Source organism: Mesoplodon bidens (genome assembly GCF_964165515.1).
Source record: "Mesoplodon bidens genome assembly, contig: HAP1_SCAFFOLD_211, whole genome shotgun sequence".
NCBI lineage: Eukaryota > Metazoa > Chordata > Mammalia > Artiodactyla > Ziphiidae > Mesoplodon > Mesoplodon bidens.
The window spans coordinates 343,132-359,984 of NW_027672297.1; the positions used below are offsets into that span (position 1 = coordinate 343,132).

The window sequence follows — 16,853 nt, forward strand, 5'->3', positions numbered from 1 at the left end:
CATGATACTGTACTTTTGTAAATAAGGAGACTGGAAGTTCTTTAGAAAATTTATGAGTTAAAGCAAACTATCCTTAATGAAGAAAGAAGACATTAGAGAAAATATTCCAGATTTTAAATTGTATAAATGTCTGTTCTGTTCATATTTTATCTAGGTTTCTATTTGTATGCAGTCAGCTTACAATGAAAGAACACTAATGAAGGTACACATACTGATATAATTTTTAAAATAAGTAATCCAGACATAGCTAATAGGTAACATATTAGAGTGAATCACCTGGTTATGGGAATGGGAGGGGAAAACCTGTCAGCTTTTCCTCTAGCCTTACTTGAAGCCCCCATCAGCCCATCTCAGAGTGGTCTTGGGAACTGACAGCTTGAGAACACAGCCTGGTCACAAACTATATACGGTTTACATGTGCCTGGAGGATAGAAAAGACATTAATTATCCTACAGAATAGGGTTTTATTTTTAGTGAGGGAAAGGAAATGGGTAACAACTACCCCAATCACCAAAGTCTGAAAACGTAGCGGACATAGCCTTGGATATAGCTAGGTTAAGCTGAGAATCACTTGGCAAGATATAATTACAAAAAAAACTGGCTCTGAAATCTTCTGATTAATCAATTGACTGTGTTAATAATAAGATTACAGAGTAACATTGAAGTTTTGAGCTCTACTTTTTAATGGTTGGCTTTGTTCATCACTGAATTTTTGTCTTGTCTTTTGTCTTCCCTTCCACTTCCCGAAAATTACAGGTGATGCTAGGATTCCTTTGCCTCTCGACTCCTTCCGTGTCCCAGCGTCTACTCAGGAGGCCTTAGAAACTTCCAAAGACAACCTGGGGGTCCCAGTCACAGAGCAGCGGCAGGAGTCTTTTGAAGATTTCATTGCTAGAACATATTCTCCTTCAGCAGACGTCATTTCTGGAACTGGAAGTCAAAGAAAAGAAGAGGAATTATCTAGAAATAGCAGGTCTTCTTCAGAGAAAATGAGCAAAGCAGGTGAATAGACCAAAAAATACTCTGCTAAGAAACAACCTGGGAAGGACCTGCATTCCTGCTCTGACTCACCTGTAAAGCAGAAAAGCAAAGGAATTGGGCAAAATAATTCTTTGGTTAATAAACCAATTAAAAGTGAGTCTTCGAGAAAACACATTTCTGTTAAGAAAGAGAGTAGAATAGTGACTGTGTCATCAAAGACAACTAAAAGTAAACTCAGTCTACTAGAACAGTCTGAAAGTGATACTCTTGGATCTGATTGTGAATTTCAAGAAAGCATCCATACTCTATCACACCTAACGTAGGTCTAAATCTTTTAAAATTATGTTTTTGCCTTCAAATTTTCATAAATTACTTATGTTATTATTATAGCATATGGTGTTTTCAGTTACTTGACTGGAAGCCATTAGAGAAAGATTTTTTTATCTATACTTTTTTATTATAATGAAAGTTTGGGTGTACTTTTCCTTGTAACACTTTGCACCATTCATTCAGCTAGTGTTTACTGAGGGCTTCATATGTACAGTACTTTTCTGGGTGCTGTTGCTTTCAGCAGTGAACAAAATAAAGCCTTTACTCTCCTGGAACTAGCACTCTGTGGTGGCAGAAAACATAAACAACAAAGCAGGCTAAGGGTTAAAAAGAGATGGGAATAATAAATGGAATAGTTTTACCATTTGGTTAAACATCAAACTATTATAAATCACACGGCCAGAAGCCATTGACATATTTTAATTCATAATAACCAGAGAGCCTCAAACATTTACCAAGGCACTTAACCGTGTTTATGGATTACAGCAACGCTCTGAGGTAGGGAACTCTTACCATCCCCATTTTATAGATGAACAGTCTGAGGAGACATTATGTGAGTTGCCCAGAATTACACAGCTATAAGTAAGTGGGAAGTTGCAATGTGACCCGAACCCATGCTTTTTTTTTTTTTTTAATGTATGGACTTTATTATCTTTCATTTGTTTCTGATTTATGTGAATTTTTTCTTTAAAGATTTTTTATGCTGTCAACCATTTTTAAAGTGTTTATTGCATTTGTTACAGTATTGCTTCTGTTTTATATTTTGGTTTTTTGGCCTCAAGGCATGTGGGATCTTAGCTCCCCGACCAGGGATTGAACCCTCACCCCCTCCATTGGAAGGCAAAGTCTTAACCACTGGACCACCAGGGAAGTTCCCCTTATGTGACTATTTTTCTGGCAATTTTTTTAAATTTTATTTTTTATTGACATACACTTGAATTACAGTGTTGTGTTAATTACTGCTGTACAGGAAAGTGACTCAGTTACACATTTATGTACATTCTTTTTCATATTCTTTTCCATTACGGTTTATCACAGGATATAGGATATAGTTCCCTGTGCTCTACAGTAGGAACTTTTTGGGTTTTTTTTAAATACATGCACTTTTTAAAAATAAATGCATGTATGTATTTATTTTTGGCTGTGTTTGGCCTTTGTTGCTGCACGTGGGCTTCCTCTAGTTGAGGTGCACATGCTTCTCATTGTGGTGGCTTCTCTTGTTGCAGAGCACGGGCTCTAGGTGCCTGGACTTCAGTAGTTGTGACATCCGGCTTAGTTGCTCTCTGGCATGTGGGATCTTCCCGGACCAGGGCTTGAACCCATGTCCCCTGCATTGGCAGGCGTATTCTTAACCACTGCGCCACCAGGGAAGTCCCATGTAGGACCTTTATGTTTATCCATCCTGTATATACACCAGTTTGCATCTGCTAATCCCAAACTCCCAATCCAACCCTCTCCCACCCCCTCCTCCTTGGCAACCGCTAGTCTATTCTCTATGTCCCTGTTTATGTTTCTGTTCACACATAGGCTGTAACCAGGCTCTTAATTACTTTGTTATCCTGTTCCCTTGTTAAGAAGGGTTTAAGGAAGGCACAGAGAGAAGCCAGTGACCAGTATAAGTGCAAAAACAGTGGGGCTGTCAGAAAGCACACCTGTCTCCTTCCCCCATTGTGAGCAGAATTTTTAAACGGCAGAGTATGTAAGAGTATGTGATGACACATCTCTGGATTAAATTATGTCTCCCTGGTAAAACATGTACAGATAAGTCTTTAGTTCAATCAGAGTGAAAGGTGAGATCAGAGAAAAGCTGGAGTGTCAGATTTCTTGTAGAAGGTCCTGCCTGATTGTTACTAAGAGGGCTACTACAGTACTAGTTAGTTCATTAGTCATGGGTTGAGTGTTAGAGGAGTGAAACAATGAGCAAGATGTAGTGTTGGCCCTTTAGCAGTGGAGTCAGAGGGGAAGACGCACAGCAGATGTCTCATCCTGCACGTGACCTGCTGTGACGGGCATATTCAGGGCGTTTAGTCAGTGTTTGTGGAAGAAGAGGGGGAGCCGTGAGGCAAAGAAAAGTCATCAAAAGGGGCAGTCCCTAAGCTAAGTCTTAAAGGACTCGTGAGAAACTGGTGAGTCAGCCGGTGAAAGGCAAGGATACTCAAGGCAGAGTGGACAGCGGAAGTCCAGAGCCGTGAGTGTGCGAGGGGTGTGTTACAGAGCCACAGGCACAGGCTCTGGAGGATCAGTGCAGTGTCCCCAGGCAGCGGCAAGTGCCCCTAAAGGAGGCAGCGAGGAGGAGGAGAGCATGTCTTAACCAACCATGTGCGTGGAGCTGGTTTCCTCAGAAAATAGCTAAGAATGGAAAGGACAAGTTCGGGTGGCATTTTAGACCACTGACGTCAGTATGGATGAGGAATCTGAAGAAGCCTGGAGATAATTATGCCCCACTCTTCTGAGGAGCAGTGCTTTATATTTTCAAGTGGGATTTTCACGCTGCCACCTCCTCTCCTGTCCCTACTGAAAGGTTTATAGGCCGGCAGAAGGGAGAACCTGGCTTAAGTAGAGTTAATCAGGTTCCTTTACTGTACAGCTTCTCGGGGCTGCTGTAGGCTAATGTTCATTCTGGATCGTCACAGCAGGCGTATGGTACACAGCCATCCTCAAAGCTATTTGACCCTAGAGTCCTTTTTTAATAGAATGTCTAACAACTGGTTCCACCGAAGAGCAATTTCGTAACTTCTAGACCAGGTAATAGCAAGAAGAAAGGGGTCTGAAATAAGGTATAAATGAAGGGAGGAAATAAGTTCTAATTGTATTTAGGAAATTACCAGCAAGACTTGACCTTGGGAAGTAAGGAAGAAGTAGGAGGCGGAGGCTGAACCCCCATCTGTGTGACTAAGGTTGGGTGGTGGTATCGTTGAGTTTGGAAATAGGGGATAAAGAACTGAAGTGGGGAAAAGACTTTCGCTCTGGACATGTAGAATTTTGAAGCACCTGTAGAATTCAGAAGACAAACTGGTAGATAACTGGACATGCACGTGAAGACATGGAAAGATAAAAATTTGAATGTCCTCAGCACATATCAGCAGTCATTAAAATCATGAAAATGGATGAGATGTCAGAGAATTGTGAGTCCTGACAACGTTTAAGTGATAAGCAGAGAAAGAATTCTGGGAAGGAGAGAGGTGACAGAGATTCAAGAAGGAGGAAGGAGATGCCAGCGTCGTCCTTCAGAGACTGTGAGTGTCCATTGGATTCGGGCAGTTAGGTCCCCAGTGACCTTAGAGCAGTGCAGGGAAGTGGTGGACAGAAAGCCAGATGGCAATAAACTGAGGGAGTAGGGCTGCCTGTCGGGGCCAGGCGGGGCTAGTGAGGACAGCGGGAAGAGGCTGCTCTCAAGGAGTTTGGATGAAAAGAGAAAATAATTAGCAAAAAAGAATTTTTTAGAATGAGAAGGACTTCTATTTTACATGTTGAAATGAAGGAACCAATAAAGGAGATCCTGAAGATGTAGATAATAATTTAGAGAATTGGGGAAACACGGACATATGAATAAGAAAAACACCTTGCACAGTATATAAAAATCACTTGTATCCTTCGAGCTGGATGGATACTGGTAAGTATGGGAGGAAATAAAGGTAAGAAGAGATAGAAGTTAAAGAAGTTTATACTGATAGCCTCAGTGTTCTTTGACACAGATTTTTCAGAGACACATATATACACATACATAATTACCGTTTGAAAATTCTTTCATAGTTACATGTTTTATTAATCATGTCTGAGAAAAGTCACTGATTTTCATTTTGTACAGCATTATCTTGTAAGGACAAGATACAGTGACAACTTCCATGCTTTTTGCATATCAGAGCTGACACTGAAAGTATCTGCATAATTGAATTTTCACTTCTTATTTGTAATAAGTTTATCCTTAGGAGGATACTTTCATAGTGTTTGATCACAGATGAGTTTGGGCATTGCTATCACTCAATAATGTTAAGCATCTGTCAGGTTCTCTCCTACACTATATATTCATATTTTGTCCGTTAAGCAAATATTTATTGGCGGCCTGTGGGAATAAGATACACCTAGGTCCTCTTTCCTTGGTATATTCACAAAAGCCTCTGAAACTAAATTTCCAAGTCAGGCCATACTAAGGCCTGGCATAATAAGTTTTCATTGTTAACAGTTTTTTTGTGTTTGTGGGGGTTTTCTGTTTTTATTTTTTTGAAGCAAGGATAAGACACTGTCTTAACTCAGTAGTTGTCCATTCATTAACAAGTCAAAGAAGACATTGATGAAGCATGGTGTTTTGAATATCCTTTCCACAGAATAGGTAATGGGCCATCCTGAAACTCTGGTGAGATGCTTATCATTTTCAGATTTTGGAGTGGCTGAGAAAACCCTATTACACCTTGAATTATCACTAGAAACATGAATTCAGCCAAATAAAAACAGTGCCTCTGCCTACTGAGGTGGTCAATTTCCATCTCAACAAAAGTGACCATTTCTCCTTTAGATTAAAATCAAGAAAATCCCCTCTGTCCAGGATGCAATAATGGGGTGCACGAAAGAGGAAAACTGAAGCTATTCCCTCTTTACACCTGAACAGTGAATTCATTCTGATATCAAATATTTGTTATGATTCTGTTATGACCAGGTGCTTTATTGTTTAGAGATCAAGTTACTGTTCATTCTTGGTAAGTAAGAAAAATCCACGTTTTAGGACTCTGAATAGTAACTTTATATATATTATATATATATATATTAAAAATAAATATGTATATTATATGTAATATATATTCCACCTATTCAACAAAATTGTAACTTTCATCATCTCTTACGAATGATGAACTGTATTCACTCTTTGGAAAGGGCTTATAGGGAATTAAAGTCTCCATATACTTTTTATATAAGACCGTGGAAACCAAATTCTCAACTGGGAGCAAACTTAGGTTTTGCTATGAAGGTTTATGCTTGCCTGGCCTTAGAGGGGTAGGCCAGGAACTCAAGTTTTTTTCCTCTAAGTTACTTTCATTGATGCCACCCTGAAAAAATTTGGAGGGAGTATTTTTGAAATAGCTTTATCTCAGTAACCCTTTAAAAAGGCTTCAGGGTATGGGGAACATAACTGTCAAAATGTTCAAGCAACTCTTGTTGATTTAAGTGTAATGGATCAGGAGCAATACAGGAAGGAGCTGGGTACAAAAGACAAAAGGCGTGAGGCTATTTCAGGTATTGTTTTTGGCTTATTGTACAAAACAGAGAAAGTCTCATACACTCGCGCAGCCAAGGTCCCCTACTGTTCTCTCCTTTTAGTAGAAATAAAAGAGAGCTCGTTTCTCAATAGCAGCATTCTATCCTTAAGTGGGTACACAGTGATATTCTGATGGTCTCTGGAGCAGAGAATAATTCTGTGGCAGCTCTGACCTCCAGTCACCGGGTTCTCTGTAACTTAGTCTTTCATGGCCAAGGACTATAATCATTATTTCGATTTATATTTAGCATCTCAAAATGGAAAGGATTCCATGGACAACAAAACAGGAAGTGATTTCATGAAGTGTTTTAGTATGGATAAAACAATAAACTATAAAAATACAAATCATCAGTAAAGCTTTTTCTTTCCGGAGAACTATATTCAGAAATTAATGTAAGCCTCTAAGGTGCGCATGTGTGTTTTTTCACCCATGATCATGTTTGTATGTGTGCGCATTCCACTGCTACAGGAGACATGCAAAATGATATCAGATTTGCTACTATATGCAGTACTGGTTTCTCCCAAGAACTGTGTGCTCGCAGGGTTCGTTCAGGAAGGTGAGTGTCCTACCACCTCATCACAGTCATATCTCATCACCTTCGGCAGGAATAGTTGACACTTTAACCTCACATGCAGGCTTATTAAATTAGTATTACTCATCAGAACTTGCTTACTAATAAAACAAGCTGAATTAGCCACTGCAGAATCATATTTGGAAATTCAATGAAAATTTCACATTTTTAATAAAGGCCCAGAAATATTATTTCAGAGCAGGTGGTACAGAAAACTGTGGTCAAATTTGACATTCATTCATCATTGAAGTGTGGAACGTGACAGGTGAAAATTGATATTGATTTCTTTCCTCTAATATTTGGAAGAGTTCTAACAGGTAAATCAAATGGGATAACAAGACATATCAAGTCTCACTCATTTCTATGATCACATCCTCCCCACATATCACTCCTTCGCCTGCCATGTTTTGAATAATTCAATGCCCATAGTCTTTCCAGTCCAGTGTATTATAAGACACACTCAAGCTGGGTTTCAATCATATTAGACTGAAAGCTGAACATTTTAGGAAGGATTATTTAAAACCAAATGCGTCTTGAGCCCAATAGCCTATGAAACCAAACAATCCTGGGAGTTCAGTTGGATTCAGAAAATTCAGTAATCCTATTTGATGTATGTTAACCGTATCAATATTAACAACCTTCCACTGGATTTCAGCACTGATTTGAGAGCTGAGTTACTACTGGTCTTGTATTTTACCTAGTTGTGAAAGCACTGAGAGAGTTGTTCTTGGGTTGGACTTGACCTGCCTCTGGGAATGCTCTCTGTTCTATCCATCTTGAAAAACTTTATTCAAGTGCCATTTCTCTGCCTGCCTTCTCTTCACTTGCACCCCTTGGGAAAACGAAAGATGCTCAAATATAGATGTGAACACTGCAGGTGCTCTGCTTGGCAATGGTGTCTTTCAGCTTCCCAATAAAAAATTATATTGCTGACCACCCATTTGACTGAAAAGTGACTCATTTTACTGACAGATATCTGGATTGAGATGCCAAAAGAAATAGGTCATTTCAAATTTCCTTTTTAAGTCATAGCTTTGTGTTGCAACACTACTTGTTCAAAACTTAGATCATGAAGGTTCCTTCCTATGACCTCCAAATAATTAAAATGTTCTTCAATACGCTATATAAAAAGCAAGCAGAGGGGCTTCCCTGGTGGCACAGTGGTTGGGAGTCTGCCTGCCGATGCAGGGGAGACGGGTTCGTGCCCAGGAGGATCCCACATGCCGCGGAGCGGCTGGGCCCGTGAGCCATGGCCGCTGGGCCTGCGCGTCCGGAGCCTGTGCTCCGCAACGGGAGAGGCCGCAGCAGTGAGAGGCCCGCGTACCGCAACAACGACAACAACAAAATAAATAAAATAAAGCAAGCAGAATATTCCTAATTATCAATCTTTCTCTTGAGTCATATAGTTCTTGTAATTTCAAGGAAGAGAAACTCAAATGTAAAGTGTTACAATAGCCAAGCATACCAGCACTATTATCTAACCATTTAGCAATTTTCTCTGCCAAGTCACTCTGAACCTTAGACTACTGAGGATGTCTTCTTAATTAATTTTTAAGGTTCTCCTCTTTTGAATTAAAAAATGGTCACAATTTTATAAGTAAAATTAAAGAAAAATACCAAAGAGAACATCTGAGATGTTTCCATTAGGCATTATATATATATACATAAATTTAATAGATATACATATATACATGCACTGGGATAAATCTCCATCTTCTGTGTCAGTCGGACATAGGTCCATTTTCTTAGGAATAGGGAACTCCTTTCACAGTGGAAGTGAGGAAATTGGCTGGACCATCCTTCTTGAAAATAATTCTGTGAAGCCGCCATTCCTTCTAGCAATCTACTACTCCATCAGTGTGTAGTTCATCAAATTCAGGTCTTCTGAAGCCAGGCTAGAAATACAAAGTGAGGTGGACGACTAAGGTAACTGACCAAAAAGGAGGAAAGGAAGAGGAGCAAAACAATTTCCCAATTTCATTCTTTCCCATATTCTCTGTGCTTGACAAGGGAAAAAATATTCGGGTCTGAGTGCCTCTCATTCTTAGCCATTGTTAGTTCAAAGTCTGAGGAAAAAAAAAAAGGTAAAAACGAAAATATGGAGTCCAGAATTCCCTTAGCTCTCTTGCATGCAATATCTCAACTTAAAAGGCCTTCCAAAATGGAGGGATCAACTTTTAAAAATATAGCCCAATCTTTTCAATCTAAACAAGTAAACACTAAAAATATATTTTAGAAATCCAGCAAACACACTAACCACAGTCAAAGCAAAGGAAGGCTTATGGCTTACCAAATGACAGTGGCTGTCTACAAGAGAGAGAAAGAGAATAGTCCAAAATTCTATCTGACCTGGCAGAGCTCGGAGGGTGCCCTGGTTAGGGTCTTTCATATACAGTTATTCAAGCTCAGACTTGATCATCTGTCAGGGATGCTACAGTAGGGAGAGATTTGCCATAACTGTGAGACTCAGCAAGATCACTTCCAACTCTAAAACCTACAACTTTAATCACCAACACCAGCCATCATTAAGAGCGACCTCAAATAACTCCAAATCTGTTCATCTACTCACATATTCTTTACACAGTCAACAGACCTCGAGTGATTACTACATGCCAGACACAGTTCTAAGACCCAGAATAAGGGATAAGAAAGGTAACAACCTCTGTCACTGGGGGGCTTGAGTTCTTTGGGAAGAAGTTCATCTAAATACAAAGAGACACCAAAGATAATATTTGGTTTGATTATTATTCTGTGAAAGAAGTAAGGTAATCTGTTAAATTGGGACTGAGTTAGGCTAGTAGGACAATCAAGGAAAAAATATCTTTAAGAGATGAGTGCCAAAGAATAGAAAGGAATCAGTTATGGAAAATTTTTCTGGAAATAATATTTCCAAAACATGGGAACAGCGAATACAAAGTCCCTGAGGCAAGATGAAGCTTAAGTACAATCAAGGAGCAAAAAGAAGCTAAAAGGTTAGGTCAGGAGATAACCACACAGATTTACACCAGCTGGTCCCTAACTTCAAGTCTACGTGGGTATATTCTTCAGGTGAGTTACATATATATCATCCAAAAAACACAAAAAAAATGGACTCCAAAATTACCCTGGAAATTCTGAGTGAGATTCTTTACAAAGGCACAACCATATTAAAGATCACAGCCATCATTCTCCAAACTCCACTCTGGGCATCACTTGCAGGCATTTAACGGGGGTGTTTCATATCCTCTCTAAAATATTGGGCAGGAAGAACAAACACCCTAGCATGTCTGCACTGTGCACCTAGTGTCTCACAATTGAAAAGTAGCCGGAGCTCACCCTGCTGATGGCTTTGCTGGGTTTTTTTAACCATTTATTAAGAGTCCCATCTCTTTTAAGAACTGGGATATATTTTTTGAGGAAATAAACTACAGGAAAATTCAACTGACAGAGATCATACTGTAGTTGACTTTTCTGTTCTTTGTTACATTTATTCGTTGAGACAAACGTCTGTTCTTAGTCTTTTTTTAATGGCTCTGTTAAATAGAATGGACACAGTACACTGCACATACTTAAAAACACAATTTAAATTCTGAAATATGCATATACCCATGGAACTGCCAACACAATCAAGAAAAGGAACATATCCATCACTTGCAAGTGTTTATGCCTCATTCATAAAGCCCCTTTTTTCCCCTCACATTCCAGCCCTCCACATCCCCAAGTGAGCACTCATATGCTTTCTTTCATTAGAGACGTGTTTGCATTTTTCTAGAAATTTAGATAAAGGGATTCACACACTGAGGACTCTTTTATCTGGCTTCTTTCACTCAATGTAATTATTTGGAGAGTAATTCATATTTTGGTGGGTGTCAATAGTTTATCACTTTGTTTTGCTGAATAGTGTTTCACTGTATGGGTATACCACAGTATATTTATTCATCCTCTTGTTGATGGGTGCTCGAGGTTGTTTCAATTCTGTCTATTAGAAATAAAGATGCTATGATGATCCATGTACAAGTCTTTGTGTGCACATATGCTTTCATTTTTCTTGCGTAAATATCCGGGTGCAGAAAGGCTGGGTCATACGGTAGGTGTACGTTCAACTTATGAAGAAATGGCCGAACTGCGGACTGAAGTGACTGCACTCTTGCCCTCCCACTAGCATGTAAAAGCCGCGCAGTTCCTACACTGCCTCACCAGTACTCGGTGTGGTTGGACTTTTCTAAGTTTAGCCATTCAGTAGGTGTGTAGCGGTATCTCCTGGGGCGTTCATTTCCATAGAGCTAATAATGGATTACATTGAGCAACGTCATGTGCTTATTTGCGTCCGTACACCTCCTTGGCAGGATCTCTTTTTAAATATTCTTACCCATATTGTTAATTTAAAATTTTTTTTCTAATTACTGAGTTTTGAGAGTTCTCTACGTGTTAGAGGCACAAGTCTTTTCAGGTGTATAATTTGTAAATATTTTCTTCCAACCTGTGGCTTTTCTTTTATTAATAATGGCTTCCAAAGATGAAACCCAATTTATTACTTTTTTTCTTTTATGGATCTTGTTTTTGGTGTCATCTCTAGGAAATCTTTGCTTAACCCAAGGTCAACAAGATTGTGTCCAAGTTTTAGAGATTTATGTTTTGATCTACATTTAGTTAATTCTTTATATGGTGTGAAGTAGGGATCAAAGGTCATACTTTTGCATATGGTGAACTAGGCACTATATCCATGTACGACATGCTTCCAGCACCATTTGTCAAGAAGACTATCCTTTCTCCTCAAAATTGGCTTTGCACCTCTGTTGAAAAATCAATTGTCCTTATATGTGTGGATATGTTCCTGGGATCTACATTCTATTTGATTGACCTATTATATCTGACTCTTGGTTATAATATATTCTTTCACTGATTTCTTTTCACTTGCTCATGTAAATAGTCTCCCAGTGATATAGCCTTACCATATGACTGGACATACCTAGATATACCTGAAATGCATTTGATAAATCGATGGAACTTGCACTCAAACTAGGGTTACTTTCCAAAAACTCTTAAAATGTTGAGGTGTAAAAACGATGTACTCTACAGCCTTCCTGCCTCAACCAAGTGTATGTTAACACATCCCCACACAAGCTATTTTGCATGTGTATGGGGCTGTAGAGTCTGGGGAGTATGAGAGTGGTATGTGCTGTCTATCCCAAAAGATCATCATAGGAGGCAAAGGAAACATTAAGGAAGTAGATAAGAATAGTCAAATGCCGAATGTTAACATATTTCTCATGCGTTTTTAATATTTACATTGAGATAAAGAAGTAAATTATTATAAAATAAAATACAAAACTTTAGAGAATATTTCAAAATGCTCTTTTTTGCCAGATGCAACAAGATACTAGGAATAGAGGGATTTTCTGGAACCGGCTTATCTTTCCTTTTCTTATCACCATCGAGTGATGGGCTTGTATTTTATTCAGTGTATTGTACATGTGGGTGTGAAGAAGATGGAAGTTGTCTCAAAAAGAGAAATGAGCAAAGAATATATGTCGTCAACTTGTCTAAAACACTTTTTCATGTTCTGACTCATTTTTCTTTGTATTGGCATTTCAAGGCATTTTGTTTTTTAGTGACTATTAAAAAACCTTGATAATTTCAGTGAAATCCCATGAAGATAATATAAACAACAGTAATGGAAAATGAAAAGATGATAATAGCAACCAGCACTGTGCTATTTCTTGTCAGTGTTCTTTACTATTTAGAATAGTAACAAATCCCATATTAATTTGACTTTTGGAACTTTGGCCTTTACTTTGGTGGAAGAAATTCCTTACACTTTGCTTATTATCTGTTTGCAATTAAAAACAATTAATGACCATACTTTGATATGATCATCTTAGAGTTGTATAGAGGGAGGACAGTTATGCAACTATTTATATATCTATGGGTTCAAGGAAGTTTAAAGGCTTGATATTTGAATCCTGTGGAAAGTAGCCTCCTTTCCCAGAGGGAAATGAACATATACATGTACTTAATGTAGTTTAAACTAAAGCAACACCTGTTCGTAGAGGCACCTTCTATTCCAGGTATGTTTAGGTATAGGGAAGGGGAACAAGAGCTATAAAACATAATTCTTGTGTATAAGAAGTTTACAGGGGCTTCCCTGGTGGCACAGTGGTTGAGAGTCCGCCTGCTGATGCAGGGGACACGGGTTTGTGCCCCGGTCCGGGAGGATCCCACATGCCGCGGAGCGGCTGGGCCCGCGAGCCATGGCCGCTGAGCCTGCATGTCTGGAACCTGTGCTGCGCGTCTGGAGCCTGTGCTCCGCAACAGGAGAGGCCACAACAGTGAGAGGCCCGCGTACCACAAAAAAGAAAAAGAAAAAAAAAAGTTTACAGTTTAGGGGGGTTGAGGGCACTCAATGACTCAATGCGGATGAGCCTGATGCAGGTTACGAAAAGGTCACCCTTGAATAAACTCTGCTTTAGGAAAGACCAGCCTACTCTTATTCTGTTAAACTCTTTAATGTGGTGCTCAATATACCTGAATATCAATGTCAAAGGCCACTTTAGAAATGTTTCCAGGGGTGCTAACAGCCAACAAGTTAATATGATTCCTATACACTTGACACAACTCACCAGAGGTCTTGAATTCGGTGAGCATATTGGCCTCCTTTAAGAAAGATCACCCGTTAAACTTCGAATGCTAAGTGCTAAGAGAATGAAGTAAGTAATAAGTGATATTCAGGTTCAGAGGCGGAAGAGAAAAGACGTCTCACCTTGAGTAGAACATTTTGTTGGATTCTCCAAAGTGGCAAACAATAAGGAGAACACTCAATAACTAAGACTGAATAAGTTGAGAAATAAGATGAAAGCCTAAGATGGAGGTCAAAATGTCCCCTAGATTTAAGGATACATTTAGGCTGAAAGGGAAACTATTGAAAAAGATGTAGAAAGTGCTAAATATTTCACAAAAAATTATTAGAACAAAAAATGTATTAGAATAAACTTAGCAAAGTTTGTTTGCAGAATATGAAATCAACATACACACATCACTTGCATTTCTGTACATTAACAATGAACAATCTGAAAAAGAAATTAGGAGAACAATTCCATTTACAATACCATCTAAAAGGATAAAATACTTAGCAATAAGCTTAACCAAAGACATGAAACACTTGTACACTGAAAACTACAGCAGTATTGAGAGAAATTAAGGAAGACATAAATAAATGGAAAGATATCCCATGTTCATGAACTATTGTTAAAATGTCCATGTTACACAAAGCTATCTACAGATTTAATGCAATGCCTATCAAATCCCCTGTTTTTGCAGAAATAGAAGAAACCACTCCAAAATTGATATGTAACCACAAAGGACCCTCAATAACGAAAGCAAACTTGAAGACCTCACACTTTCTTTTGAAATGAAGTTTTCTTGTTATTGTGGGTTAAAAATCCAGTCCTAAGTGTCCATAAATTATCCTCCTAAATTTATATTTTGGTTCATTCTCAGTGACAGGGCTTTCAGTGCCTGAGTGGTATTGAGGGCCCCTTCAATATCTGTAGCTTGGGCTCCTGTCACTGACATGGTGTGGGTATCTCACAGCCTTGGCTGTTTTTACCAGTTTATCAAGTCCCAGATGAACCATGCTCAGAAGGGCCCCACACTTGCTTGGTTTCATGCTCTGATATTGCTGTCTTAATATTCTTAATGATTTTATCTTTGAACTTACGTTCTGTAAGTAAAGTTTATGGGACAATAAAATATACGCATGAGCAGAGGAGACGTGTGCAATATGTGTGTCTGCCACCATTCCTGCTGCCCCATTCACATCTAGTTTTCACCCTGCTTGTGGTGTGCTTTCCATGACATGCTTATTTGGTACCCATTTGGAGTCTTGCTGTGTTCCACCAGAATTCTGTGCTACTGGTCACATCCAAGACTAAGTGAAGGTGTTAACAGATGTGGAGGCCATGCTTTCCATTTGAATCTGAACTTACTTCTAACACAGAAAGAAAGTGTTGTTTTTTAAGAAACAAGAATGTCCAAGGAATCTTATCATATCCTTTCTTACTCATGTTACTTCCCAATATTAGCCAAACAGTCTGCTGAAAAAGATGACATGTATGAAAAAGAGAAGAGAGAACAACCCACAGGACCCATTTAGAAGTCATCCTAATCTAGTATGATGTCATCTTATCTCAATTCTATCTGAAAGAAGAATTTACTTGGGCACATTCACAGGTTCCAGGTGAACATGAATTTGGGGAGGACACTATGCACCCCAGTGCAAATACTTTCAACAAGACTTTTTCTTTGCAGTTTGAACAAGAGGCACTATATTTTCATTTTGCACTGGAGCCCACACATTATGTCACTTGTTACCGTTAGAGCCCATGTTGGAAAATGGGGCTTCATGACATAGCCAAGTGAGTCTGTCAACTGAATTCTAGAGTTATGCAGACTTACCCACTTTGTTGCAGCAAGTTGGTTCCAGGCAAAGCCAGGTGAGAGGGGCATGTCCACAGTGGAGCAGAGAACTTCTGTCTCTCTATCACCAGACTCACTCCCAAGATGAAGGAAAGAAGAGCTTAGCAAAGCATGGCCAGTTATTCTTCCCAACTTTGCCCGTCAGGTAGGTCACCTCACCTAGCCAGTGTCAGTGAACATAAGAGCAGGGAGGTTAAAAGTTACACTAATCAAATTCCCTTCACATGCTGGTACCCGTAAGAATGAGAAGGGAAACTGTCACTAATGCTCCCCTGGTGTTTTCAATCTCTTAACCCACTCAACGATGCTTTTAAGCCTATAATTAATGGAATATGGCTCTCCCTTCAGGAAAGAATAGACCTTTATCAGGACAGCCCTGCTCACACTTTTATGGGGCTACTCGTTTGAGTGGCCTCCAGGAACTACTGGTGGATGCCTTAGAGTTTCATCCCAGAAGCCTCTGATATGGGTGAGAAATTGCATTAATTCAAATGAACTCCAAGGCTACTCATATCCAATGATCAGAAACAACTTTTTGTTCTACCAGCCATCCACAACATAGCTAACCATAGACATTTGATGAGGTCAAATGACAAACTAAGATTAAATACAGAAAAGCATCCAGTAATACAATTCAGAAATCATAGAAATGTTGCAAATTTGTAAGTACACCTTTGCCAGTATCAAATTCTTCACAGACAAATTAAAAGGGCACACATGACACGCTCTTATGAATTAAGGTTCCAAAGTATTAAATCCCAATTTTGAAATCAAGTTTCCTTGTTACTGTGGGTTAAAAATCCAAAGTCCTAAATGTCCATAAACAATCCTCCCAAATGTACATTTGGTTCATTCTCAGTGACAGGGCTTTCATTGCCTGAATGGGACTGAGGGCTCCTTCAGTATCTGTAGCTTGGACTTCTGTCACTGACACGGGTGTGGGTCTCTCAGGGCCTTGGCTGTTTTATCAGTTTATCAACCCTCTCATGAACCATGCTTTTAAAGAGTCTAAAGAGTTACTAAGATACAATTTGATTTTACAGCACTATCCCCAAAATTTAAAAACAATCTCAAAAGCAAGCCACTCCCCCACTCTTAGAAGAGTGAAACTAGGCACATTTTTGTTCCCGGAATCCAGTAAAGACTTTGATCAAAGAACATAGCGGAAACTCAATGGCATTTGAGAGAAAGAGAAAGTCTCTTTGGTTTTAGCCTCACTAGAATGTCCATTAGTCTATGCCATTTAACTGAAATTTCTGACCTGC

At 39.1% G+C, this 16,853-nt stretch overlaps 1 protein-coding gene across 1 annotated transcript in view; it reads right to left on the reverse strand.

Annotated features, from left to right (window-relative positions):
• Positions 1-745: 745 nt before the first annotated feature.
• Positions 746-16,853, reverse strand: part of LOC308610385 (uncharacterized protein) — a gene marked incomplete at its 5' end in the record, with an annotated part of 112,940 nt that continues 96,832 nt past the window's right edge. Inside the window, one exon of the mRNA XM_081259540.1 lies at positions 746-930. Within this exon, the coding sequence (XP_081115666.1) occupies positions 809-930 (122 nt within the window). The 3' untranslated portion in view covers positions 746-808. The remainder of the gene's footprint in view (positions 931-16,853) is intronic.